We start from the raw sequence: 27,794 nt of genomic DNA, 5'->3' as shown, positions 1-27,794 counted from the left end.
AGGTTTTACAAACTTTTATCATTAAAAGGAATTTATCTAAAAGTGTATGAATTGAAATAATATCAAAATACACCTAAAAATGTACAGAAGACAAACAATAAAGTTGATGAGTTGACAATGTTGTTTATGGTAAGCGAAATAAAAATAAGTATTGCAGATATCATCAATGATATATTTAAGCCAATCAGCTGAGCGTGAAAATCCCTATATTCGTATTATTGGGTTTTCTATATAAACGCTTGTTTTTAGATATGCCGTATCTGAAGTGTATTCTTTCAGGTAATAACTAATTTCAATCTATGCGACACGAATGATTTTTATTTTAGGTGACTGGATCCTTGAATGATCTGGGAGAGCAGCGTATCTGTGAAAATAAAATCAAAGTCAGCAATATATTACAGTAATCTTTGTTTGAGGCCAAATACTGTGTTTGTAGTATTATACTGAAATTATAAAATTTAATGAAAGTGAAGGCAAATGATAAACAACACTACGTTTTGCAGATCTATGTTACTATGTTAAAAGGTTTGATTTATAAATACTGTTTTATTTGTACCTTAGTTTCACTTGTTTGTTTAACGATGACTTACTGTTGGTCCCTACTATCGGAAATCGTATATTAAGGATACAACAGTAAGTTTCTGTGTTTGTGAAATTTTCTTGAAAGATGCTTTAAAAAAAAAAGACAGATACTAAACAAGAGTTTAACAGTTTCAGATATCAGGTATACTTGCATATCGTTATCTACATGGATCTTGAATGTTCAAATTTCTGTTCATCACCTTTGGTACAAGATTTAGAAAGTAAATAATTGGAGGCCAGGAACAGCTGCAGTTAAATTATATAATAATTTTGTATAATAAATAAAGACGTCAGTCCCTTTGACTGTTACTCTTTATCTCTCAGGCCCAGCATGGCCAGTGGTTAAGGCAATGGACTCGTAATATGAGGGTCCCGGGTTCGAATCTCCGTCTCACCAAACATGCTCGCCCTATCAGCCGTGAAGAAGTTATAATGTCACTGTCAATTTCACTATTCGTTGGTAAAAGAGTAGCCCAAGAGTTGGCGGTGGGTGATGATGACTAGCTGCCTTTCCTCTAGTCTTACACTGCTAAATTAGGGACGGCTAGCGCAGATAGCCCTCGTGTAGCTTTGCGTAAAATAAAAAAAAAAACATTCTCTCTCCCTTGTCGGAATTTGAGTATGAAAACACGGGAGGGTCAGGCTCATATTGACCTCTTCCTCTTTGATTGTTACTTTGTTTTCGGAATTTGGGTATAAAAACACGGGAGGGTCGGGTTCATATTGACCTCTTCCTCTTTGATTGTTACTTTGTTTTGAATTTCTCGCAAAGCTACACGAAGGCTATCTGCGCTTGTAAGTTTAAAGTACTAACAGTCTGGTGTTTAATATATATAATACAACTATGGAATGGTTATGTAAGTAACAGAGTTTAGAGTTACAAAAATAAAGTTTATTGTTCTTGAAATGAAACATTTTATTGAAATAAAACAAAAAATGTATATTTCTTGTTATGAATTTCGATTTGTACGCGTAGTACACTTTTGTAAGAATCTTATAATTCTAAGTCTAGGACTGTTACACTTTTATTTATTTGTTAATTTCATTAGAAACATAATTTCTGTTTCGAAAATGTTTGCAAGTTTTGATCTCAACATTATTTTGATATCGGGTATTTCGTGAGGGAGGTGACTGATTCAGCTTATTAGATCACATATTACTCAAGCATTCAGACAGCTAGGCGTGGGTTCGTTTTTGTAAAGAGACACATTTAGAGAGGCACTTGAGTCACGTGCTTCTAATCAGAAGAATATTAGGTCGTTGTTTAAGTGAGAGCTTTCTCGTCTGATAAGCTCACACAAACACTTCATTATTTTGAGCTGTTGTGAGAATGAACTTGAGATCCATAAGGTAAAATGGTGTTCCTTTGACGAGGTTAACGTGCAAGCTTCAATTTGGTTATGGCCACCTGATCCATCATCGTACACTTAAAACTGAACATTGAGTGTAGAAGCTCATTAGCGACACGGGAAGAATGTCCAACAAGGGTTTCTATAAACAGAGCTCAACAGATAAGAGCCCTTAACTCTGCTAACCTCTAATCTGCCATGCACTTGTGTGTTAATCTTTCTCCAGTCGACCACTTCACAACTCTCAAGTGGAACAGCCACTTGACATTAACCAGATCTCCCACAGTTATTTATTATATAAAGCTTTGAAACTGCTGATTGGACAACACATATTCAAGCTGGTCCTTTTAGTGTCGATATCAGTTAAAGAAGATGTAGATTTTTAAGTACATCATGTAGTCCTTGTGCACTCATTAACTATATTCATCTTAAACAAATTATAGTTATTAAACCTCACTATTATTAGGCTTGGTTAAGCTTAAATGACAATATAAAATGTTTTATCGTGAAGTAACTCTTCGCACCAGCAAGTTTTACAAACCAAGGTGAAATGATAATCATACCCTGTAGGGATAATAAAATCCAAATTCTTTTGAAGTTCAGTGTTCCATGCTCTTAGTGAGACGTCTTCAAGAAAAGTAGCAGGGATATTTTGTGTTTTACGTTATTTTTACCACTTTTGTATTGCGAAATCTTCCACAAAACTGGTCTCGAACCTTCTGATTTTCATGTAATCGAGTGTTCCATATTTGCACTGTAAAGTTCTCAGGCATGACCGATTACACACACTTTGTCTTACGAGCGCTTAGACAGATAGTCACGTGTAATAACAACTATATTCAATACCGATTAATCTGTGTGGTTGTTTTGCTACTATGTTGAGTATTTAATAGAAATCTCTTTAGACTCAGAATTAATTGGAACAAAAGTTATGTTCATCGCTGTTCATACAAACGCTTATTTATGAACAATATTCACATTTACTTGAAGTTTTGTGCTCTAAATAAAGACAATGGCCTGCTCTCTAATAGTTTTTTAGAGATTGTTGAATAATAGCAGAACAACGCTTATTAAATTCTCCACTGAGTGTACATTAATAAACGTTCCATAATTGTCCATCTAAGTTATGAAATACAGCCTTGTACTTGTAATCTTATCTTCAGAGATGTTTGTTATCGAATCCACCCATTCAACACGTCACTGTCGTGTGGCCGTGTAATCCTAGCGTTTGACTAGTTGTTATCAGGAGATTCCGCTTACTGCCACAGCAAAGATACCATATCACCACTAAGTCCTGTTGTTTGTCTTGGATTAAGTGCTGCTTTAGGCGAGAGATAAGAGTGAATGGTATTTTCAAACTCGGAGGTCCTGCTAAAATGTGCTTCCTGAAAAAAGATGAGTACCTATGTGTGTGCTTACATGCTAGTGTTTGTATGTATAACAAGTATTTGCAAAGAGTTAGAGGAAATATTCCAGAAATGTGTACTCAGCTGGACATCGTCTAGCTGAATGAATTGCAAGTAGTTATGTATCTCAGTTTTTATAAATTTTGACCATTATACTATAATTAAGCTTGGCTTTTTGGTTTAATTCATTGCTCATAAGTGTCAATAATATTATAGTTAAATGTCAACACTTGCGAAACGATTTTATAGTGTTACATATAATAATTTATCACAGATGAGCTTCCTGTTTATTATGTTATGTATTACGATTTCAATTAGTCTGAAATTTTAATTTTAATTTAAAACTTAATTGAATGTCGATATAAATCAAATTTATGATATTTGTCAACAAGATTGATACACACAATTTCCTTTCTTAACACAAATATATTTTAATATACAAACAATAAAACAATTTATAATAACGGTTATTATGAATAATAATTCCTATACAAGAGTTTTACAAACTTACAAACAATATCGAGTCTTCTATTTGGTCTGCAACTGAATATTTTATCGACGGTTCACTACGAGCGAATTAATTTTATGTTGATATACAGATACACTTCACTTTACGGAAAGCTAATTAACTTTTTCACGTGCGAGTTTTTCCCGACGAAAATATCCAATGTCCTCGTAGAAATACTAATGTTCGAAGTTAATTCATTGAAGTTAAACGGTTTGTAAAGTTTGAAATCTGTAAACGTTCCTTGTCAAATATCTTAGTTTTTCAAAGACTAAGCATTTTTTCACAGTCAAAGCTTCCTAGATTTATATTATACTAACTGTAGCAAACCAGCAATATTTGCTGTCTCTCCGCTTATTGCGATGGCTATCTTTTGTAGTCATAAAGCGAGGCTCTTGAAATTTCAGTTGGCAACAATACTGGTAATCACTATTCGAGAATATTTTACAAAGCTAGAGAATAGGCGGTGCTTTCACAATACACGTTGCATACATTTTTAAATATGTATTTAAAAAACAAACATCGATATGAAAATAAATGCATGATAGTAAATCCGTTACAATAGTAGCTTGAAAAATTAGAATATGTACAAATGCTTATTTTTAAACATAAAACTACAAAACAAGCTTAACTAGCTTTGCTATGACCGTCGCATAGATCGAATCCCAAATTTTAGTATTATAAATCCCCAAGCTTATTAATGAAACGAAGGATAAGGCAATAAAAATCAAACATTATTATATTTTAGTGTCCATTCAGGGCCATGTCCGTGTAACAAACGTGTTGCACTTAATTCGTGTTCGTTTTGCGAGTGAGTTCTGTATTTTGATACACAATAAAGTACATTTTAGTGATGTTTAATTTGCTTTCCTGATTGGTTAAGTCTTCAGAATAATTTAATTTTACTTGCATTATTTAATCTGTTTTAAAAAGTGTTTCTCTGTGTTTTGGGTAATAACACGGAAATTATAAACTCGTTTTTGGTCGTATTTACGTTCCTTTTGCACTATAACAACTAGTTTAAGTCTGATGTCGATCTCTGTACATACATTAGCAGTACAAATATGCTTCTGATGGCTCAGAGATAAATAAGCGTGAAAGCTTTAATGCTGAAGTTCAATCTTTGCAGTGTACATAGGACAGGTATCTTATCATACATTGCTTACGAGTTAAAGCCAAACAAGCACAAGCTGAAAATATTATCCGTTCATTTACTGTGCACATTTCTGAATAATAGACAATTAAATATTTTTAGTGTATTATTTGTGAGATAAATATCTGATCAGTTAATGTTTTACATTGGAAAATATTTATTCAGATATGGGTTACCTCCATTTTGTGAGACAAATATCCGATCTATTAACGTTTTACAAGGATTATAAAAACAATTACGACTCTAACACCTTGAATATTCATAATTGTGCATTGGAGTATAACATCTTATGATCTCTGAAATCTAAAGAGAGACTGTCTCTGAGTGCACCAGTTGTTTAGAATAAGCTATAGAAATTTAAGAATAAGTTAAACATTCGACAAGTTTTTTTATATTTTTATTTTAAAAGGGTGATGTTTCGAACTCACACTCTTCATCAAATCGCACAGCTCACAACAATGTGCATGCGTAGAATTAAAAAAAAAAGCGTGCACAGCATTTTGAATATTGAGCCTGTGCGGTTAACATATAATATTATTATTATTTTAAATAAGGTATAGTGAAAGATCACAACGTACAGTGACTCTTAGGCTGCTAGAATACCAGGTATTGTTCCTCAGGTATTATCCGTATTAATGTTTTTAAATGCCAAGTATTTCTTCTGAAACACTGTCCGTGTTAATCTGCTAGAATACCAGGGATTTCTTTTGAGGGACCCCGCTAGTACAGCAGTAAGTCTACAGACTTACAACACTAAAATCAGGGATTCGATCCCCTCGGTGGGTTCAGTAGGTAGCCCGATGTGGCTTTGTTATGAGAAGCACCATCCTCTTAATATTACTGTTAGAATATCAGGTATTACTTCTGAGGTATTATCCGAGTTAATCTGCCAGATTAGCTAGCTGTGTTTCTTATTATAATTTATGTCGGACGAGTCTCCGATTTATCATGTTACGTACGTTACGTATTACGATTTCAAATAGCCAGAAATTTTATTTTATTTTAAAAATTAATTGAATATCAGTAGGTATCAAATTTATTATAGTTGTCAACAAGATTGATACACACTATTTTCTTTATACAAAGATATATTTTAATATGCAAACAACAATACAATTTATAATAACGGTTATTACTAATAGTTATTACAAATGATGGTTTATATAAAACAGTTTTACAAACAATACTGAGTCTTATATCTGGTCTGGGACTGAATCTTTTATCGACGGTTCAGGAAGAACAAACAATGTAAAACATACGTTGTACATTCTTACACACTTCTACAAAATTCGCAATAGACATTTAACAATACAAGTTATACTAATTTCTAATTATATATTTAACTGGAACAAACATTAATATTAAAATAAATATACATTAGTAAAACCGTCCCAGCTAAAGTACAAAGTATTGCCCTCGAGGTATAGTTCATGAGGTATTGACCCTGTTAATTTCGTATAGAAAACAGTCAAATGCAATTATAACTCTTGAGAATGTCTAGGAAATTACATGTGGATGCTGAAAGACATAAAAAGAAATATGTCGTCGGTAAAATCACCAAGAAGTTAAGTATAGATTTAAAATGTTTTCATTTACAGATTTACTATTCAGTTAGTGAAACCTGGAGAAAGGTTGTTATGCACAATGGTATATATATATATATGTGTGTGTGTGTAGTTAATTTGTGGGTGGTTTGACCTATAATATATTTCTTTTTTCTTTCAATGACTCTTAAGATACTATCTGTTAACCCTCCACAGTAACTACAACTGAGAGTCTTTGAAGCAACATGACAACTATTGTTATAGAAGTATAACAAGTTTTTGTTACAGAACACTGTCCCTGTTAATCTCTTGTGATGGGTTACCAGGCATAGTGCTTGAGACAGTAGGTGAAAAGTAACAAGAGTCAAATAACGGTCCATTAAATACAACACTTATTAATCTGTTAAAATAAACACTGGTTAATTAAGACCCAAAAGACACAGTGTTTTTTTTAACCTACTAAAAAAACACAAATTAGGGCGTCTGTGAGACTTTTTCTGTTAATCTGCTGGAATTAACAGAGTTTAGTGCTTGTGCCTTGGCATTGCATCGTTTAAATCAGTTAGTGTTCTGAATCCATTGTACAGGCTAATCCAGTAGAATAACACTAGTTAGTGCTCTAAAGACACTGTGGGATATAGTTCACAAAACTAGCAACAGTTAATGTTCTAATGATTGCGAGAACCAATACTGAAACATACACACTAGTTAGTGCTTTAAAATAAATCGAACTATTTATTATTATAATCTGGAACCTGACAATGTTAACATGCTATAAAACAAAACAGTATTGTATTTTCCAGTGTATCTATAATATATCGTATACAGGTCTTCACTTTAGTAAATGTTGCAAGGTTATCTTACAATGCCTGTTGTTTTTGTTTTTTAATCTTTAGTTTTATGACTATAACTTCTCCTTCATATAAAAATGTCAATAAAGACACTGTTATTAATATCTTCAGTTACTCTCCAAGAATAAATTATATTAAAATAACAGAATAGTTTATATCCATATTTGATAGTGTGTAGAATGATTATACAAGATAGCCGTTTGTTATTCTTCCATTAATTTTTAGAATAGCTCGTATTAATAGGTGTAGTTATTATGTATGTTGTTGTCACGTTACAAACCTTTGGTTATTTATTGTATGTCAAGATTTTTGCATTGTTAAATCAATTATTATTGTCACGTCATGCATGCCACTGCTATACCCTTACATTGAGGTCATGTTTTACAGATTTGTAGTCTAAGGTATCTCTGATTTGCCGTTAACATTCTAGTCACGTAATGTATGTGTTTGTTCATCTGCAAAACTGTCATCGAAAACACTCGCAATTTTTCAAGTTAAGACGCTTGCGATCCACGTGACAGTCATTACTATTCATAGTTTTCAGGGAGTGTTACCGCCGACAGAGTAGAGGCTGTATCTCTGTTGTTTCATCAGATAAGCGACCAACTTGTCTTGACTGGCTGGTTTCTTGTCAGTATCATCTTTGTGAGCTGATAAAGAAACGTTAAACTTAGCTGTTGAAAAATCACCTTAACGCATATTCAAAGGACGTGCCTTGAATCTCGGACGTAGTTATAGGTTATTTTTGTTATCTTAACATTTTATATTCCCATATTTCTTTACATTCATCGGATTTTATGAGTTGATAAAAACAGAATAAATCTTTATCTTTTCGCATGCTTTATTACTTTGTTTGTTTGTTGTTGTGTTTTGTATTTTTTTCATGCCATTGAGCTTGAGCTGTTACGATGTACGAGCTTATACGCTGATTTTATATCGCTGTTGGGAATCCTTCAAAAGCCCGAGTTTGTAAGTACTTCCACTTTCAACTCTCTTCTTATAACTATAATCTGTTGGGCCTCCGAATGAAGCTAATAAACTAAAGTATGAACCATAAAACTAAGATATTTCTTGGTCATTATAAATAAAATTTTGTTTGTGTTGTACAACTCACCAATTAAAATAGTTTCATGGACAATTTATAACATGGCTTTAAGTAAGATAAGTTCACTTAAACGGTAAAGCTAAATAGACAATAAACATCATGATATAATGTTTTGCTGCACGTTTTATTTTTTACACTTTTTATTCAGATGTTTATCTTAATTTTGGCTAGGGGAGCTTTCATAAAAGTAGAGGAAAACGCTTTAACACTGCAGAAATGCGAGTTGCGTTAATGTTGATAGATTATTGAGCTAACCGGTTAGTTTAACACAGTAAATTTTGAGATTGTGTTTCAATGAAGTATAAGAGGTAAGGAGAAATTAACAAATAAGTGATTGTTTAGTGTAACTTGTGACGTGAAACTAGCGTAAAATTGTCTGAAACGTACAGAAATTGAAGTTGACTGAACTTTCGTTATTTTTGTTTTTCACCGAATCATCCAAAGAGCTTGTTCAACAATAAAAGCTGTTAGCAGCTTCTAAGGAAAATATCAGTGATTTTATTGGTCACGAAGCAGTCGTCTAACATACTTTCTGTGTTGATTTGTACCTGTTTTTCATTGTTTATAGCGATACAGTGAAGAGAGGTTTCAAAGTAAAGGTTTTCCTTTTTATTTTATTTATATTTTGTCTATGTTAGTTCGACAAAATAATAACATATCGTGCAAATAACTATTTCATTTCAGCTTTAATTCCACGTGGTGTATTGAAACATATACAAGACTAATCCAAAAAATAGAAAAGATAGATAAATACTTGTAATAACTACTGTACCGCACAGCAAGTAAAGAAACTGATGTCCATATTAATCAACAAAAACTTTTCTGTTTTTGTGTATGTTAAAAAGTACAGTAGCTTGAAGATCACATACGGATGCAAAAATGTAAATCTTATAGAATATATCAGTGAATGTCCAAATGATGACATTTCGGATTACAGCATTGTCATAGCGTAAGATTAACGCATCATTTTATTGTAGTTTTCTTGAAGATACCAAATATATATAAAACAGTTACATGTTTTACAGGATTAGTAGACAGCTGAACAAGTATTAATATCTAAAATAACAAGATACACAGACATAGATAGATTAATGTTTTGGAATATTGCCATTACCTACAGTAGAATTATTTTTTGTAAGATGTGATTATTTTTACGAAATTATACATGTCTTTCAGATCCAACAAAAAGTGTGACAGTATTCCTATGATTATTAAGGTTTGTTGGGTATCACTTTATATAGTAATATTCTCGTAGCTAGATAATAGCATAGTTCAGCTGTGCACACAACACGGTAATCACTATACATACAGGTCATAGTTCTCTGTGAATCTAAACAAGTCTGAATTCGATATCGTTTAGTCCATAAATATCAAGAATTGCTTGTATTACCAAGAAGTGTTTTTGTTTTTTATGCTGCCTCAAAACACGTATCAATCAGTTTTCAGGGAAGGTCATATAAATGTAATAAATGACTGTATGTGTGTGTGTATATATATAATGATTAACACTGGGTTAATTGAATCATGCAGAAATGTGATTTTAGCGACATCTCTTCGAGCTGCGTCTATAATGGAAACTGGTAAGGTATGAGGAAAAAAAAAAGACTCGTGTATGTTTGTATCATATCTAAAAGACAGAGCAAGTAGATAAGAACAAGATTGCAAGGAACAAAAGTCAGGAAGCATCAGGTATAATGGAAACGGAATTCAACCAGAAAAATCTACTCAGAAACCAAAACGAAAAATCTTGTGCCTTGTAAGAGTTATTGATTTCAGACTGGACAGGTCTGTACAAATCCGAGAAACATGGGAAGCAATCTGGTCGTGAAGTATTTGATTAAAAAACAAAAAGAGAAGTGTGATTATGAAATAAATATTTTGAAAGAGAAATTAGACTATCTTTGGTTTCTTTTTACAAGTGAAAGACTAAAATAAGTTAACTATTTCTTCTGAGAGGAAATAGTAATAATAAATATATAGATAAATGGATGGATAGATCTGTGATTAAGAAGTAGCATTTTTATGAAGAATTTAAAAAGTTCCTCACGTGAGATTTGTAGTAACATCCAATCCATATAGAATATTTGTCGTGACTTTATACAAACACAGAATTTGTGATGAGTAACATATGTACAAACGTAAAGTTGAAAATTATTGAATAAGGTACAAACACCATGTAGTGAGCCCACTTATAACAAACTACTTTTATAATGAACTCACTGTGTTTCTCGACGATCTCTGCTCTGGGCGTCTTACACCAGTAGTTGCTGTCAGTTGCCTACAGATGGCTCCTGTCACCGTTTTTAAGGAATCCATAAACACCCGAATTTACGACAAGAGGAAATGTCAGTTGACCTGAAGTAAGTGGGAAACTCGGTAATAAAGTCAGTCATTACCACAATGGCTGAAGAATATTGCTTTTTCGTATTTAATAATGTTTTTGAGAGAGGGTACGACGTATGTTAAAACATATACATCGTTGGCTTAAAATACGACATGTTTCGCTCGTTTCAATCATGCTTTTGTTTATTCAGCAACGTTTTAAGACTGCCTTTAGCCTTTTATTTCTGGCAAGTTCATTTCGAAAAGTCAACACCGTTCTCTAAACAACATTCATTAAATGATTTAAGCGTAAATATATTTTTCTGGGTTTGTGTAATGATTCAAATGCGACTTCATCCAACATTCATCCACCAATTATGAAAATTAAGAAAATATTTATTGTTAATTCTAAGTGCAGAGTTAAATTTCTCTGCATGGTTGGTTTCCCAGGTTCTCTTAATAATAACCAAAAAAACAAAATAATTTTCTCTGAAGTAACGATTACAAGCTATAAAGAAATAACGTAAGTTGACTGAAACTGTTTATTTTCAAACTGCATTTTTATATTTGTTCTGGCTGCACGTTTACTAAAATTTAATTTTTTATTAATAGATATTTATTTGTGTCGAGTATTGTGTAAATGGCTCCCAGTTTCGGCTGCAATAAAACCCTTGTTTCATTTTGTTTCTTATCGTAAATAATTTTTCTTTCAGTGTATATATACATATATATATATATCGAGTTTCCAGGCGTATAAATAAATAAATATATATATATATATATAGAGAGAGAGACCAAATATGAAGATGAAAATGAACCTTGTATGATTTTATGACCACATTATTATTTTAGTAATGGTTGTTTTTTTTAAATTGTTATAAATTATCATGAAAATATAAGGCATATATTATTTAATATAGGTTTGTTTGTTTTTCTAATCGAGCTCCTCGAAAAGAAATATTTTAACTGTATTGGTCTACTCAGCAGTTTATGTAGAAACTCCTTTTGCTCTGAGAAAAATAAACTTGCAACAGAACTAGGAGAGTGAAATAGTTCCTACGTTTTCCATATAACAGTAAAGAAAATTGTGAAGTATTTTTGAAATTTTCTCCTCACAGTTTTATTTGTTTGCTGTCTTCTTGAAAACTCGTAAAAATATTCGTGTTATTGTAAATATTTAAAATATTTTGTAATAAACCTGCAACCAAAGCAGTGTAAAACAATTCACATGTAAATATTTTCAGAGCAGAAAGTCTAATTTGTATTAGAAGTTTCACACAAAGTTAAATTAAGAGCTGTTTGCACATGCTTTTGAATGATTTGTTTGTTTGTTTGTTTGTTTGCATTTGAATTTCGCGCAAAGCTACACGAAGTTACGAGCCGAATACCCTAACAACCACTCGACTCGTAATCTGAGGGTCGCGGGTTCGAATCTCCGTCACACCAAACATGCTCGCTCTTTCAGCCGTGGGGGCGTTATGACGTTACGGTCAATTCTACTATTTATTGGTAAAAGAGTAGCCCAAGAATTGGCGGTGGGTGGTGATGACTAGCTGCCTTCCCTCTAGTCTTACACTGCTAAATTAGGGACGGTTAGCGCAGATAACCCTTGTGTAGCTTTTCGCGAAATTTAAAACAAACCAAACCGTAACAACCTGGTAATGCCGGGCTTTTTTTTGAAAGAAGAGACAAAATGGTGGGTTGCTATTCAGAAGCGCTGACTGCCAGCTCTGTCTGACAGCATAGTTGGTTTTCATCGTCATTTTTACAGCATACTTAAATGCAGAGAAGGTATTCTTGCTGTACACGCTAACCATCTTTAGCTAAGCTTACTGCTAGTTATCATTATTATTGGTAAAACTCTATGTGTTTGTGCAGTCTGCGATGTTAATGTTTTATTTAGAAACAGCTTAATAAGCAGTTTTAGCTTTCCAAAACAGCGCTTTGTAACCACATCAGACGCACAAACTGGGAGATAGGCTAATATGACGTGTGAACAAGTGATAAATAATCACACCAGAGGGAGTCGCTACGCCGACTTAATTATCCACTTCAGTACCTCCATAGCAATCTAGTCATAGCTAGTTTTTTTATCGGCTTGAGAGCCTGCGGGGTACGTGAGTTGCGGTCATTACAGTCGGCTAGAGGCCACTGTACGATAGAATTGAATTTACAAGGCCCTTTACGAGGGCGGGTAATTGCACGTGCTCATTACTCGCAAACCGAAGCTAATGGCTGCTCTTTTCTTCTTTTTCTTGGTGACTGAGAATAGGCAACACCACTTGGCAGTTCTTGCATTAACATGGCTCTTCTCTGTGTGTTTTTTTTTGTCCCATGCTTTTAAAGCGTTTTCCAACCCACGTTTTTTTACTGAATTAGCAGATGGACCTTGTGTAGACATGTGAAACATCCTGGATGTGGAATATGAGGAAACTACAGAAGAACAGACAAGAACTGTTCAGTCAGTTACTTGTTTAAAACGTTGGTAAAACATTTGTATCAGTTGTTTGTTGTTTTTTCTCGTGGAGGTTATGTCATTATTTTTTAAACTTATATTTATTATAAGAACTTATTATTAGGCATTCCTATTACGTTCTTTAACACTGTATATTTAAAAGAGTGAATAATAGTATTCTAGCCACACGTTGATCACTATATCCTTTGTCGACGACGCGTTTCGCTCAATCCAGAACTCACCGAGTTAGCTGGGACACAACAAATACAGTAGCAGACGAAATACTATTTGTATAGGCCATTTGTTACAACAATTTTTAATGGTGCGAATGCCTCTTTTAAGTTTTAACTCTGTATTCTTTATCTAGTGATTCTAGTCCCTTAGGGGAATTTCATATCAATATATTATTATTTCTTACAGTAGTTATACACTGATAGGATTCGTCTCAATGTCAGTTTCTATTAGTATTGTTAATCCTTTTAATTTTTTTTTAACATTTTACTTTATTTGCGACACTCGTAAGTATCAATTTTTGCCATAACTGTTTATAGTGCTGTCACTTGCTGGTAGGATTTTAACCATATCGAGTTCCTACCAGAAGTGTCTAGTAGTTACTGTGATTAAACTACCTTAGTAAGTGTCAGACTTCACTATTCGGTCAAACAAGAGTTGGCGGTAGATGCTGTAGACCATCTAGTTCAAACTTAAAGATTGATATGCGCATATGTAGCCCACGTGCAGCTTTGCGCGAAATTCTAAAACAAACATACACAAACGAATTTTAGTTCTGAATTATTTCAAACATACCAGAATGAGCGTATGTAATAAAACGAAAAGGCTCATGAAGTTCTAACTAAACATCTTTTTCAAATGATATTTAGATGTGGCACATTCGTGTCTCATCTGCTTTGTTATATAATAGTATAGCTGTTGAAATATATGTTATGTTGGAGTGTATAATACACAGTTTTCACTTTTACTTTTCTCTAGGAAAAAGCATTTGGTTGTGGGGTGATGGTAGAAACTTAATGTCCGATTATTTTTGCGTTAACTTGGAATATTTTGAACCTAAGACGGGAATAGTAGATAATTAGGCCTAGATAATATTAGAGTTTCTAGTCAACCAGTTCTGAGCAAAATAGGAACTACTTCAAAGAGTGTATTCTGTGTATTTATTTCACAAAAGTATCTCTGGATGGTAGTAAATAGGTCAATGCTTGGTTACAAAATTAGGATATGCAATAGCCATTGGTGTTATATATTTTATCCTTAAGAATTAAACAACGCAATAAATTATGAACATTATTGTTTTTACTTGGTTTCTTATCGCTGCTTTCTGTGAAAGTGTTTAATAAACTGAATTGTAAATGCATGCCAATGACACTACATGTTAAGTCGGCCCGGCATGGCCTAGCGCGTTAAGGCGTGCGCTTCGTAATCTGAGGGTCGCGGGTTCGCGCCCGAGTCGCGTCAAACATGCTCGCCCTCCCAGCCGTGGGGGCGTTATAACGTTACGGTCAATCCCACTTTTCGTTGGTAAAAGAGTAGCCCAAGAGTTGGCGGTGGGTGGTGATGACTAGCTGCCTTCCCTCTAGTCTTACACTGCTAAATTAGGGACGGCTAGCACAGATAGCCCTCGAGTAGCTTTGTGCGAAATTCCAAAACAAACAAACAAACAAACAATGTTAAGTAAATTTCTTATCCCATTTCAATCCTTTTTTCTTCACCAGAAAAAAGTAAAATGTGGGATATTTTACACTGGTTCTATTGTGTTTAAGTCAAAATTATGATCGTGTTCAAACACATTTCTATACGTATATGAATATTTTTTTTATGTTTTGCATTTTTTTTTCTGGATTGAAATTATATATGGTTTATTAATAACATAAAATAAGAAATAAAAGACTCTACGGAGAAAACTGGTTATCAAATAAGCTTGTGTAGTTAATGAGGTTATTAAATTTAACCTTTTGATGAGAGGTTCACAGAAAGCTATACAAAACTGAATTTGCTCCTTTCTCTCGACCCCTGACGTCATCGACTTTCTCTAGTGGTCTCACATCTGTCGACAAAGCCCGTCATCATTATCTGTAATTACATGGCAACACTTATGTAGCGAGACTCTTTCTGCACAGCTAGGCAGAAAATGAAGGGTGGGTAACGTGGTTAGTTTATAATTCCGTTGATTTTTTATGTTGTACAAGAGGTTCTAATCGAGAATAATTACCTATAAATCTTGTCTTTCCAACCTACTTAGCAAGCACTTTGACATTTTTTGTGTGTGTCTTTATTGTGCACAGATGGTATATAGAAATTTCTATCACGTAATTTTCTTGGGATGTAAGATGAAACGTAGACTGAAAGTGTTACTTCAAACAGTATAATGTTTAGGCTATTATGGTTTAAGAGCAAACTTTGATTAATTTCATACAGTTGACATTTGAAGAGCAAACATGTGTATACAACAACCATATTCATGGCGTTAATATGAATTCCTGAGACTTGACAACTTAAAATAATGGTTTTATATAACTACCGTAAGAAAGCTTTATATAATTAGTGTGTCATAAACGTTTAAAACGTTCCGAAGAAACCAGTGCGGGCGGACGTGTTTATCTGCAAATTTGTTACAGCGAGAAGTGATACGTTAAACAGCCTTTCCTCTAGTTTACAGAAGAAGTAAAAAAGATAAAAGTAGCTGTTCGTCTGACTCTACAAGGCTGAGAGAAATGAGACAATTTCTTTTCCTCTGTCTTTTAAAAACGTTTCCAAATTAGGCCTCATATATCAAGATGATTAACTGATAGGTAATGCTAATTAGTTTTTGCTGCCGTTGTACAAATATGGTCGGTTAAAAATTTAGCTTCATCTTTTAACTTTAGGTAACAAACAGTGTATGTTCTCGCTGTTGTTTAGGTATGTAGAATATTCAAGCTAGCAAAATCCGGATATAACTGAAAATTAGTTGTTCCTATGGCTGTCGTACTCAGTGGCAATTTGAATTAATTGTTCCATTTGCTGTCAAAATGAACAAGTATTTTCCCTCTGAAGAAATCAATTGATTTGAATAGTTTCTTGTTCCTCCAGGCTGTAATCATTTCATAGACTAACCAGTTATACGTGTATTTGACTATATCAATCAGAAGAGTGACTGAGTGAAAGTTTCTATTGAAAGCCCACTTCCCAAACTGTAATTTTTCACGACAACTCCAATCCATACTGACATCTAAAGTCCCCCAGGAGGAGGGGAGGAGTCATTTCTGTGGTCATCAAAGCTTGTAAAATCGGCTTTGATCAGCATGCACTGCAGCAGAGGTGTGGAACTTTTCACAGTCGTTAATCATGATTTGTCAGAAGTATGTGCGTTTATGTGTTGCAACTTCTCTAAAGTGCTTTTCATGCACGTGCTTACAAGCTGCTGTTCTTACTGTTGTTATTTCATATTAGTTTTGTCACATTCGTTTTACGTTAAGAAATTAATATAAAGTTTATATAAATATTCGTTTTATAGTAATCTTCATCGAAGTAAAATTACTGTTATATATTTTTTTATATATCACATGCCATCAGCGTGATTGAGTACTGTCATATTACGAAACCATACTGTTGTTATAGTTTCTTGCTTTATAGTAAACATCATCGTGGAGTTTCCTTTTAGGTTTGCGTGTTGTATGTTATTGGTTGGATTGAAAAGTATCGTTTATTAAATATCGTATTGTAATGTTTTCTGTACTAAAACTATCAATATCTATAATTTTGCCAGGGTAATAAATATTATTTAAACTAATATAAAGTTTGCCAGTTCCATTTAGTATTGAGTATAAATAATGATGACAGTTCACAAAATCTTTCGGTACTTGTACCTTCTGTTGAACCGAAGCGTGAGTATTAATTTAATGAAGTCAATCCTGTGTGACAAGTTGACTTGTTGTCATAATTCAACACAATAAAGAAACCTAAAGCCTATTAAAAATGAATTCATTGTATAACGCTGCTAACAATATTATTCCACGATAGGACAGTGGCAAGTCTACAGACGTTAAATTCGGGGTTTTGATTCCACACGGTGGACACAGCACGCATATACACCGATGCAGCTTTGCTATGAAATACACATACGCACGCTAACACGAAAGCCTAATACTACCTCACGAAAGTTTTACTGATAAAAGGAATAACATAGTCGAAGCTAACAATTCAACATAATCTTCAGTAGTGTAAAATCAGTTTTAGTAAAATATCCAGAACAATTATCATAATGAATATAAAAAGGAATCGATGTCATAATTATTGATTGAATATTACTTTAGTGCATCCAAATATTCGTGCGCACTTTTTGTTTAGTTTCTAGAAATAATGTTGTTTTTTTCAAACTTATTAGTGTTTCTTTTAGAAGACAAACGACAGTTGTGTAAATTATTTTCGAAGCGGACAGAACATTATATGTCCTTTTTTTCCAATAAAAAAGGATTTTCTTTCTGAACATTAACTCGATGTATTTTTTCTTTTGTTGCAGGATTCGGGCGCAGCTTTGGTTTGCCTTACATCGACAAGTGACAGAAGTAAGTCTCGTGCTAACTTTCAACAGATCGATTTTGAAAGTGGAATTTCAAATGGCATACGTTATATATTTTCAATGTTTGTATCTGATTTAGGATATCTTACTGCGGGAAATCATATGATTTGGGAATTCTGCATAGATATGTTTTGAATACGTTTTATTCTGTGTATAGGCACAGGTTCATTAATTGGGTATGCTTTATTTATCATTATACACTTGTTTATTTGTATACTTTTAGGTTACTTATCATTCACTTCTTATGTTTAGTTTTGTGCTAAGTATATAATCGGCTATGGTAATGGTTATAGCAAAATTAATGTTTTAAAGCTTCTAAAATTACTTCTTATTATAGGAGAGACAGAAAGTGTATTATTTTATTTTGTTCTGGTATCTTTAGACACACATGTATGTTTTGTTTTTTTAGCATTAAACACAAAGCTACATAATGGGCTATGTGTGCTCTGCCCATCACACGTATCGAAACTCAGTTTTTAGCGGTGTGAGTCCGCAGACATATCGTTGTGCCTTTGGGAGAGTCACACGCGTAGGAATCCTCACTCACATTTACGTAGTTTATATTTGTATTGATGTGTAATATATCTTTGTTTTCTTTTACACAGAAAATGCTGTGCACTGCACGGGGCTGTCCTAAATCCAGAACAGTTAAATCGATACTCACATCAGTTAGCTTTCTACCCCTTTATCCCAAGTTCTTTTCACTGAATTGTAGGCCAGCAACACCACGTCTGAACTAATCAATATCGACCGGTTAGGCTACAAGCTTTAGACCGTGGTTCCCCCAGGGAACACGCTGACAGGGAGGGATCAGCCGTGATAGCCAAACAGAAAGCAAACAAATCCCATCACAGATTACACTTTGTCTGCCGGAAATTCTTTAGCTATTATTTCTCCTACTACGTCTCTCCTTTACCGAAAAATTAATTCATCACATAAGGTAGCTACGGAAAGGACCTATAAAGGTATACAGATTAAGAAAATTCGCATTGAAAAACAGGATTAATATCCATTAAAAATGTATTTGTGATAGGTTTGTTTGTTTTGAATTTCGCGTAAAGCGACATGAGGGCTTTCTGCGCTAGCCGTCCCTAACTTAGCAGTGTAAGACTAGAGGGAAAGCAAATAGCCATCACCACCCACCGTCAACTCTTGGGCCAATCTTTTATCAACGAATAGTGGGATTGAACGTCACATTATAACGCACCAACGGCTGAAAGGGCGAGTATGTTTGATGTGAGAGGGATTCGAACCCGCGACCCTCAAATTACGAGTCGAGTGCCTTAACCACCTGGCCATAGCGGGCCCATTTATGATAGGACTTTGTTATATATAGTGAGTATATAGGAAGGTACAAAAATATATTAGGCTCATGTTCTATAGTGACAACATATTTTAGCAGGTCGCTTTACTATTATGCGCGAAACTAAATAAAGCAGCAAAATGAAAATAATAGTTTTGTGGAATAAAAATGTATAATATATCATATACAGAGGGCGTAAAAAAATGCCCCCCTTGAAAATGTTGTTAATTTGTTATATCTTTTATTAGATAATAGATAAATATGTGAAACTATGTTTTTAAATTACACTCGATGAGATCTGTTCAAATATTATCTCAAATATTAATTTTAACATTGGCTTTTATAAATAACAGAACTTTTCATGATTTTAGTTACATTTTCTCATAACAAGTGTTGTGCACGTGCTGTAGTTTTTTACATTTTCTTATTCCAGTTAGCCTACAAAATGATCAAACAAGTGTTTCTGCAATTGTGGAGTCGTTAAAGGATATTTTAGAAATAAAAGAATTGATGTTATGGAATGGCCAGATCAATCATCTGATATACATTCGATTGAAAATTTATGGGTTGAGTTAAACTGATTAACGAAAGATTGTAAGCCAAACACGGAAGGTGAACTTTTTGAAGCACTCAAAGAAGGATGGCAGTCAGTCACTCAGGAATATCTGCACAAACTCATTGCAACCAAGTCACGTCGATGTAAAGCAGTATTGAAATACAAGCGACTGCTGACTAAATGTTAGCTTGTGAAACTGGTTTGTGTTATTTTGAGTTTCATATTTACGTTCGATTATTGTAGAGAAACTTGTTTGATCATTCTGTAGGCTAATTGGAATAAGAAGATCTTATAAACTACAGCACGTGCATAACAGTTGTTATGAGAATATGTAACTAATATCATTAAAAGTTCAGGTATTTATGAAAGCCAATATTAACATTAGGATTTTAAATAATATTTGAACAGTTCTCATCCAGTGTATTCTAAAAACATAGTTTTACGTATTTTTCTGTTATCTAATAAACGATGTAACAAATTAACAAAAATTTTTGGATTGGGCACATTTTGTGTACCCCTGTATGTTTATCAATGGAAGATGTATTTATTATAACGATTAGTTTTAATAGGATGAAGTGATTAGTTTCAGCTATAAAATGTGATATTTTAGAATTACTTGGGGTAATGATAAAAGTCTAGAAATATATGACATTCGACAAAAGTATATTTTATATTGAATCATTTAGGCTTGTTTTATAGTGATCTAAAATAACTTACAGTGGCATTAGAAGGAAGTGGTATGATAACATAATAAACTTCAAACGTATGTAATATAAAAAAAGACTCAACTTGAAAAAAAAATACTTGCATTATAGAATCAATTGTTATGCACAGCTGTACCCCAAAATATTTCTTAAAGCGCAATTACGTCATAAACCTGTCAGCTTTTATTGTATGTATGGGCCGGATATCTTTACATTAGGTGTATGTGACTTGTTGGATAAATTTCAATAATAAACGGACAGCACACAATCCACTTGTTTTTAAAATAATATATTCTAAACATGTCAAAGGTAAGTACAAAAACTCGTTACACTATTATCACAGTTGTAGATAAAGTTTAGATAAAGTACCCACACGCAAACTAGATTCGTATAATTAAGATACAACAAAGTATTATTATATTCAAATATCAAAGGGGTAGCAAACGCGTGCATTGAACTTACGTATTGTGTAACCACTTAGATAAACGAGATTTCACATAATCAAAATATATATGAATTAATGAATAAATGGAGTCAAATATTCAGAGAATAAACGAATAAATAGATGAATAGATCAGATAATTGATAAAGAAACCCGAACCTTGTCAAGACATTAGCGGTAAAAGAGTTTTTGTAATAAGTAGAGATAGTCATGGGAGAAGAAAAATCCTTTTACACACATACAATATGCACACTCAAAGAATTGTATGAGAATATGTTTTGACTACATTAGAACAGCTTCTTTACCGGTTTCTAATTATGATAAGAATTCTTAAAAGAAGCAGCAGCTGAAATTAAATTTTATAATTTTATGTGAAAATAAAACAGAAATTAGAAATATGAAAAACTGGTTAAAGGCTTTGAGTCGTTACAAAATTATATGTAAATCAAAAGTGGGAAATATAAATATCTCCGCATCAATAATTATTGATATTCTTTAAACTAACCACTCGAGCTTAACCTCGTATACAACTGTATTCAAAAGTGATAAGAAAAGAAAAACAAGTCGGTAGCTACTTTCATCAAAGACCAGATTTGTTACGTTGTATGATAGTCGTTTAAAGTGCATAATAATAGTATTAGATCTTATCAGAAGAATGTTTTAGTATTTATATCAATATAAATGGAGGGTTGGGTGTGTTTTTGATGCTGATTTATATAAACAGTTGTAATTATTTCTTTTAAACTAGTGATATTCTAATATACAGCAGGGTCGATTAGTACAAATAAGGCCCGGCGTAGCCAGGTGGTTAAGGCACTCGACTCGTAACCTGAGAGTCACGGGTACGAATCCCTCTCACACCAAACATGCTCGCCATTTCAGTTGTGGGGGCGTTATAATGTAACGGTCAAAGAGTTGGTAAAAGAGTAGCCCAAGAGTTGGCGGTAGGTGGTGATGACTAGCTGCCTTCCCTCTAGTCTTACACTTTAAAATTAGGGACGGCTAGGGTAGATAGACCTCGTGAAGCTTTGCGCGAAATTCAAACCAAACTAGTACCAATAAACAAGAATTGTATAAAACCTGTAAACCTTGGCAACGTAGTCTTCGCTACACCAATGTCATTTCCGGGAAGTTAATATTTCTGGAATATGAACTGGGTTTTTGGTTACATTCTATGTAACGAATTATTTTAGCCTTAGGTTGAAATGAAAATTATGTGAAGTGCTTAATATTTTTATTGTTTTTTGCTTTTAGTGCATCGAATATACTAGTTCTTGAGTTTCATCTCACAGTTTTCTATAATTTAATAAAAAAGTTACAAGTGATTTTACTGTTACATTCGCGACTACTTTTTTTTTTTTTTTTTTTGAATACGGAGCTTTGTTGTAAAAGTTTCAGTTTTACAAATAATTTTAAAATTACCCACCAACACCTTTATATACTTGTACAACAACACACTAAGTTCTAGTCCTGTAATACCAAACAGTACTTCATCACAAAGCAAGAGTCTAGCAAACTTGAAATGGTGTGCGAACTACCAACTAACCAAATGTGACCTAGATGTGTTCGCATCAACCACGTTAATGTCATATTGAATGTCCTTCTGCTTGCAAAATATATTATGATCTCTTGAGAAACGACCCACTCTGCATTTTCTGATGTCCTTTCAAAAGCAGCTGTTCCGCGATTCCAGCAGTGGTTAGCTGTGAGAAGAGTTGAGTTGGCTTCTCACGGTGGCGTTAAGTATCTTCATGTCGGAATGGAAGTGGTTATAGAATTGTAAGCTGCTGAACTTAGTTTACTTAAATCTCCAGTTATGTTTACATTATGTATTGAGTTTTTACCAACTTTATATTCTAAACACACACACACACACACACAAATTCTTTAGCTTGAATAATACATTTTTATAGTTGTTCTGATGTATTTTTAAGCCTACTAAATCCGACTTTATTTGCAGGATTCTTGCGTTTGTGTAGGTTCACTCATACTTACTAAGTATCTCATAAAAACACATAACTTATAATTTTTTCTGTAATGCCTTTTTTTTGGTGGTAATATACAGCTTTGTATTCTGAAAGCTGTTACTGTGTTTTGTTGACATTGACATTTCAGTATAATATATTCAGATTGTTGGATTTACTTTTCTCTGATGTTGATACTTCGTGATTTTCACAAAGGTCTCTTTTACGTTAACAGCTCCAGTGAGCTCTTTATTTTACTTTAAAGCTTCTAAGCATCATAAAAAGTTGTTCTCTGCTAATCTAACCAAGTAACGTCTCATGTATTTGAAACATCGCATTTATGTTATTTGTACCATGTGGAACATGTTTTGTTAACTTTAGTATCTACATAATGGACTAATTATATATTGAGTGAAATTATGTCTCATACTTTGTGATTTAGTCACACTCATGCAGTTGCTGAAACTAATTTCTAGTTTCCCACACGTAATAACTTAACGTGTTTATCAGCCCGGCATGACAAGGTGGTTAAGGCACTCGACTCGTAATCCAAGGGTTGCGGGTGCGAATCCCTGTCGGAACAAGCATGCTCGCCCTTTCAGCTGTGGGGGTATTTATAATGTTACGGTCAATATCACTATTTTTTGGTAAAAGAGTAACCCAAGAGTTGATGATGAGTGGTAATAACTAGCTTCTTTCCCTCTAGCCTTACACTGCTGGCACTCTGTAGCTTTGCGCGAAATTAAAACAAACAAAAAAACAATAAAAATAAGTACATCGACATCGTAAATATTTAGAGTTGTTGTTTTTGAATTTCGCACAAAGATACAAAAGGGCTATCTGCGCTAGCCATCCCTAATTTAGCACTATAAGACTAGAGAGAAAGCATCTAGTAATCACCACCCACCACCAATTCTTGAGCTACTCCTTTACCAACAAATAATGGGATTGACCATAATTGTATCCCCCACAGTAGAAAAGGCAAGCATGTTTGGTGTGATGGGGATTTGATCCCACAGCCCTCATATTACCAGTTGAGCGTCCAAACCATCTAGCCATGCCAGGCCAAACGCGTAGAGAGGAGTCCTTTTGTATAGGTTCTATGTTGTTTACATCCTATTGTGGCTGTCCAAATTAAACGTATGTTTACTGTAACATGAACATAATGTATCTGGATAAGTTCCTGATTAGGGCAACAGTAAGTTTATGGATTTACAATGCTAATACTCAAGGTTTGATTTCCAGTAGTGAACACAGCACATAACCAACTGTAGCTTTACTCTAAAAAAATAGAAGGAAACAATAATATTGATAATGATTTAAATAATATTACAGAATCAACAACTAGAAAATAAAAAAAAACTTGCATAGTTTCTGTCATATTTTGTTATTTGTCCAAAGAAAATGTAGCCACTTAGGTTTTATTGTGCTATAACATTTGATCTCTTTCATAGACAATCAAAAGCCAAAACTATTAATGACTTGAATGCCATGGTAATATAAAAATAAAGAGTAAAAAAGAGGAATAAATGTTATCCATTAACATATATAAAAATAATTATGATTATTAATACAAACTAAATGTGATATGTATTTATTTCTTACAAAGCAACTAATTTTTATTACTCAAGTTTCTGTAGGAATTTTGTGGTTTGCATTATCAATTGTTGTTCTTATTGAATGGCAGTTTAATAAGTAGAGTGCACATACGTGACACTGGTTTGATTAACTCACATTCTTGATTCAAAATAAGCTACAAATTTTAAAACAGCAGATTTCCCATGAGTTTTTCTTTTACTCATAGATAATCTATTGGAAAGAGGCATTTTCTTTATATTGATATTCATCCAATATGAATATAATCAAATAAACCTTATTTCAAACTTTTAAATTTGAAGTGTTGTGTAATAATTATATGAGAAATATATAAAATAACTTGTAATAGAATTTATTTGGACAATATACAGGTTGTTTGGTTTTCTCTTATTTCATTAGCATTCAGCTCAGTTGCCTAAGTCTTCCTCAGTTGTCCTGCCATATGTAGGACATTCAATGAAATTACAATATAAGTAATTAATACTCAAGTTATAAACCTAAAATTTTCTTTTTTTTTAATGTTTAGTTCACATTTCAGGATACAACTCATTTTAATTACTACAGTGTAAAGCATTAATTTTACTTTGAGGCAATAAGTAAATAATTCTCCTCAATTGGTCATTTTGTTTCCCTATTTTATAATTTCATGTAACATGTAAGTTGTATCTTAGTCTAACAGTGAGCAGATTAGAGATAATTTACTGTGTAGCTTGGCCCTTAACAACAACTAAACAAACCATGCAAGGTTTGGGGGCTTTTAGTATAAAACATATCAAGCTGTGTCAAGAAGTTCTGTGTCAATTTATTTACTTTGTTTTATAAGTGTTTACTAGCTACAGTGTTAATAAAACATTACTTGAACTGGCATTTGCAGAAACTTCAAAATAAGTGCTTAAGTTGTGTATTGAAAAACAAATAATTAAAATTTCATCAGTAATTAGTGATGTTCTTTGGTAACAAAATTCGTATTTTCTGAGTTGTATGTTCATTTAATAAAATTTATTTGTGATGATGGTAATAAAATATTACAAAAATAAATATTTTTAAAAATCATTTTTAAACTGCTGTATCTTTAATGATTTGTTTTTGGTTTCATTTGTAGGTGACTACAGAATTAATGGAAACCTCATATCCTGCAACAAGCAAACATTTAATAATCTACTAAAGCCTCTACCTACTTTCAATTCTGACATTTTACATAATGGAAATCAGTTTGTAGAGAAAAAGAGTAGAAAGTCTTCAATTGATGAAGGCAACAGAAGTAGCCCAGACACTCAGAGGAGCAATAATAAAGAATCTTGTGATAAATCTGTGTATGATCATCCAGCCTTTCTTCAATGTGAAAGCAGTATTGAACAAGACATTGCCAATATCATTGATCAAATAACAAAGTCTCAGGCTGAACAAAAGTTTGAGAACCAAACTCATTATCCAGACATTTTAGATACAACAGCATCAATTCAGAAAGTGCAGAACTGTGCACTAACATCATTACCACCTAAGATTATACAAAACTGTGATGAAAAACCTACTTCGTCTGATGTTTCACATGCATCAGTAAAGTACAACTCTGTTAAAAAATGTGAACAAAAACTTGGGACTTTCAGTATATTGCCACAAACATTTACTTCTCATTCTGTGAATTTTTTTAAAGAGGAAGGTAATTTCCTTGACTCATTATATCCAAAAGTATCATCTCATTCTGATAAACATTGTGAACCAAAACAAAGTTCTCTTGATACTTTTGAATCAAGGATACTTATCCACCCTGCAGAGAAAATAAAACAAAAACGCATTGGTGTTGTAGACCCAACCGTACGATCTCAAAGTATAAGAAATGATCATCAAAAATCTAGTACTTTAAGTATTGTTGACTCCTTCAAACAGCATTATTCTTTACAAAAAGGTGAGGAAAAACACACTTCTCTGAAACTTCTTAATTCCAAAGAAACATTTAATTCCATAAAAAAGTGTGAGAAAGATCCAATAATTTTATTTCCCACAGAACCTAAATTCAGAAGTAAGTCAGAATATCTAGACAAACAATTACTCGTATGCACTACTACATCTGCATCTATTACCTCTATAAAAACTACCAACTCAGGTTCTTCAGTGCTTCAAAACCGTCATCCACATCTTCCTCCTGTAGGTTGTGTGGCACCTAATCCTCGAAGTTCAGCCTCTATTCAACAATCTCTCAGGGACAGTAATGGATACCATCTTACTTCTTTCAGTACTTCTAGTGTGATTGATGTAGCCAATAGCACATGCATTTCTAATCACACCTTTGAAACATCTTCAGGATATAAAGAACACTCATCTAATAATACTGTTACAAAACAACAACTCAATAGAAATCACCTCTTGAAACACCCCTCAGCTGCTTCTCTTTTGGTCTCAGCACAACCACATAAAAGGCCTTCATCTACATTGTCCACTTCCTGTCTTCCTACAACATCACTCTCATCAACATCTTCTGTAACTAAAACAAACTCGGCATCATCACCACCTGTGTCTGTTGGTTCAAATTGTTCTAGTTTACATGTAGTCAGTGACGAGAGCCATTCATTGCCATTCAACTATCATTCTACAGAGAAGGACTCAAGTTCTCATAAAAGGACTACCCAAGACTGTAGGTCATTCTCTCCTGTTACCAGACAAGACTGCTTCAATGGCCAACTTAGTAACCCTTTGTCAAGTGTAAACCAGCTAAGCCAGCCTCTTCATACTCAAGAGTTTAGAAAAGAAAATCACAGCAGTGTAATTACCAGTACCAGTGGCATTCTTAGCTCTAGGCATTCTATTCCATGTTGTACTTATACAACTGCAAGTTTTGGCAGTACTGGCCTGACTAACTTGTCTTTTTCCAAACCTCACTTGTGGACAGGGTTAGTGATTGGGAAACAGTATGTTTTTTGTCAATACACAAAAAGTTATTTGGATTAACTTTTAAAATTTCTGAATTTTAAGAATTTTTAAGCAACTGGCAATAGGTTTCAGAGACTATAGGAAGTGTGTGTTTTCTGTATTTCAAAAAAACATTTAGAGGTTATTGAATTATATATAAAAAAGGATATCTGTATGTTTTGGAAGCATAACATAATGTTTTAAGTATACATGTATAATTTAATGGCAAAAATAAGAAACTGCATAACCCAAGTACTTCTAAAAGTTCTATCTTTCAAAAACCCTTGGGATATAGGGTTAATTATTTTTGTATTTAATTAATTTTTTTAGTTTAATTGTTTCATAACATCATGTCAGGGTGATCCTTATTTTCAGTTAAAACTTCAGGGAGAAAATTCTAAAGTTCTCCCCACTTAATTTTCTTAAAATATACAAAAAGATAATAAATGTCAAACTTTGTCAATTTTGAACTAT

The 27,794-nt window shown here is 33.2% G+C and overlaps 1 protein-coding gene across 9 annotated transcripts in view; it reads left to right on the top strand.

Annotated features, from left to right (window-relative positions):
* LOC143237729 (uncharacterized) overlaps positions 1 to 27,794 on the top strand; it is a 265,149-nt gene that overhangs the window by 202,639 nt on the left and 34,716 nt on the right. For 6 of the 9 annotated variants that reach the window (XM_076477265.1, XM_076477263.1, XM_076477264.1 and 3 more), the window contains 2 exons: positions 17,789 to 17,834; positions 25,516 to 27,319. In XM_076477265.1, coding sequence (XP_076333380.1) covers positions 17,789 to 17,834; positions 25,516 to 27,319 — 1,850 coding nt within the window. Of the gene's footprint in view, positions 1 to 17,788; positions 17,835 to 19,776; positions 19,907 to 25,515; positions 27,320 to 27,794 lie in introns of those variants that run through there. The other 3 variants (XM_076477266.1, XM_076477261.1, XM_076477269.1) reach the window with 2 other exon arrangements.

This window comes from Tachypleus tridentatus, chromosome 13 (assembly GCF_004210375.1).
Source record: "Tachypleus tridentatus isolate NWPU-2018 chromosome 13, ASM421037v1, whole genome shotgun sequence".
Taxonomy (NCBI): domain Eukaryota; kingdom Metazoa; phylum Arthropoda; class Merostomata; order Xiphosura; family Limulidae; genus Tachypleus; species Tachypleus tridentatus.
This window is presented reverse-complemented; position numbering and strand designations above follow the sequence as displayed.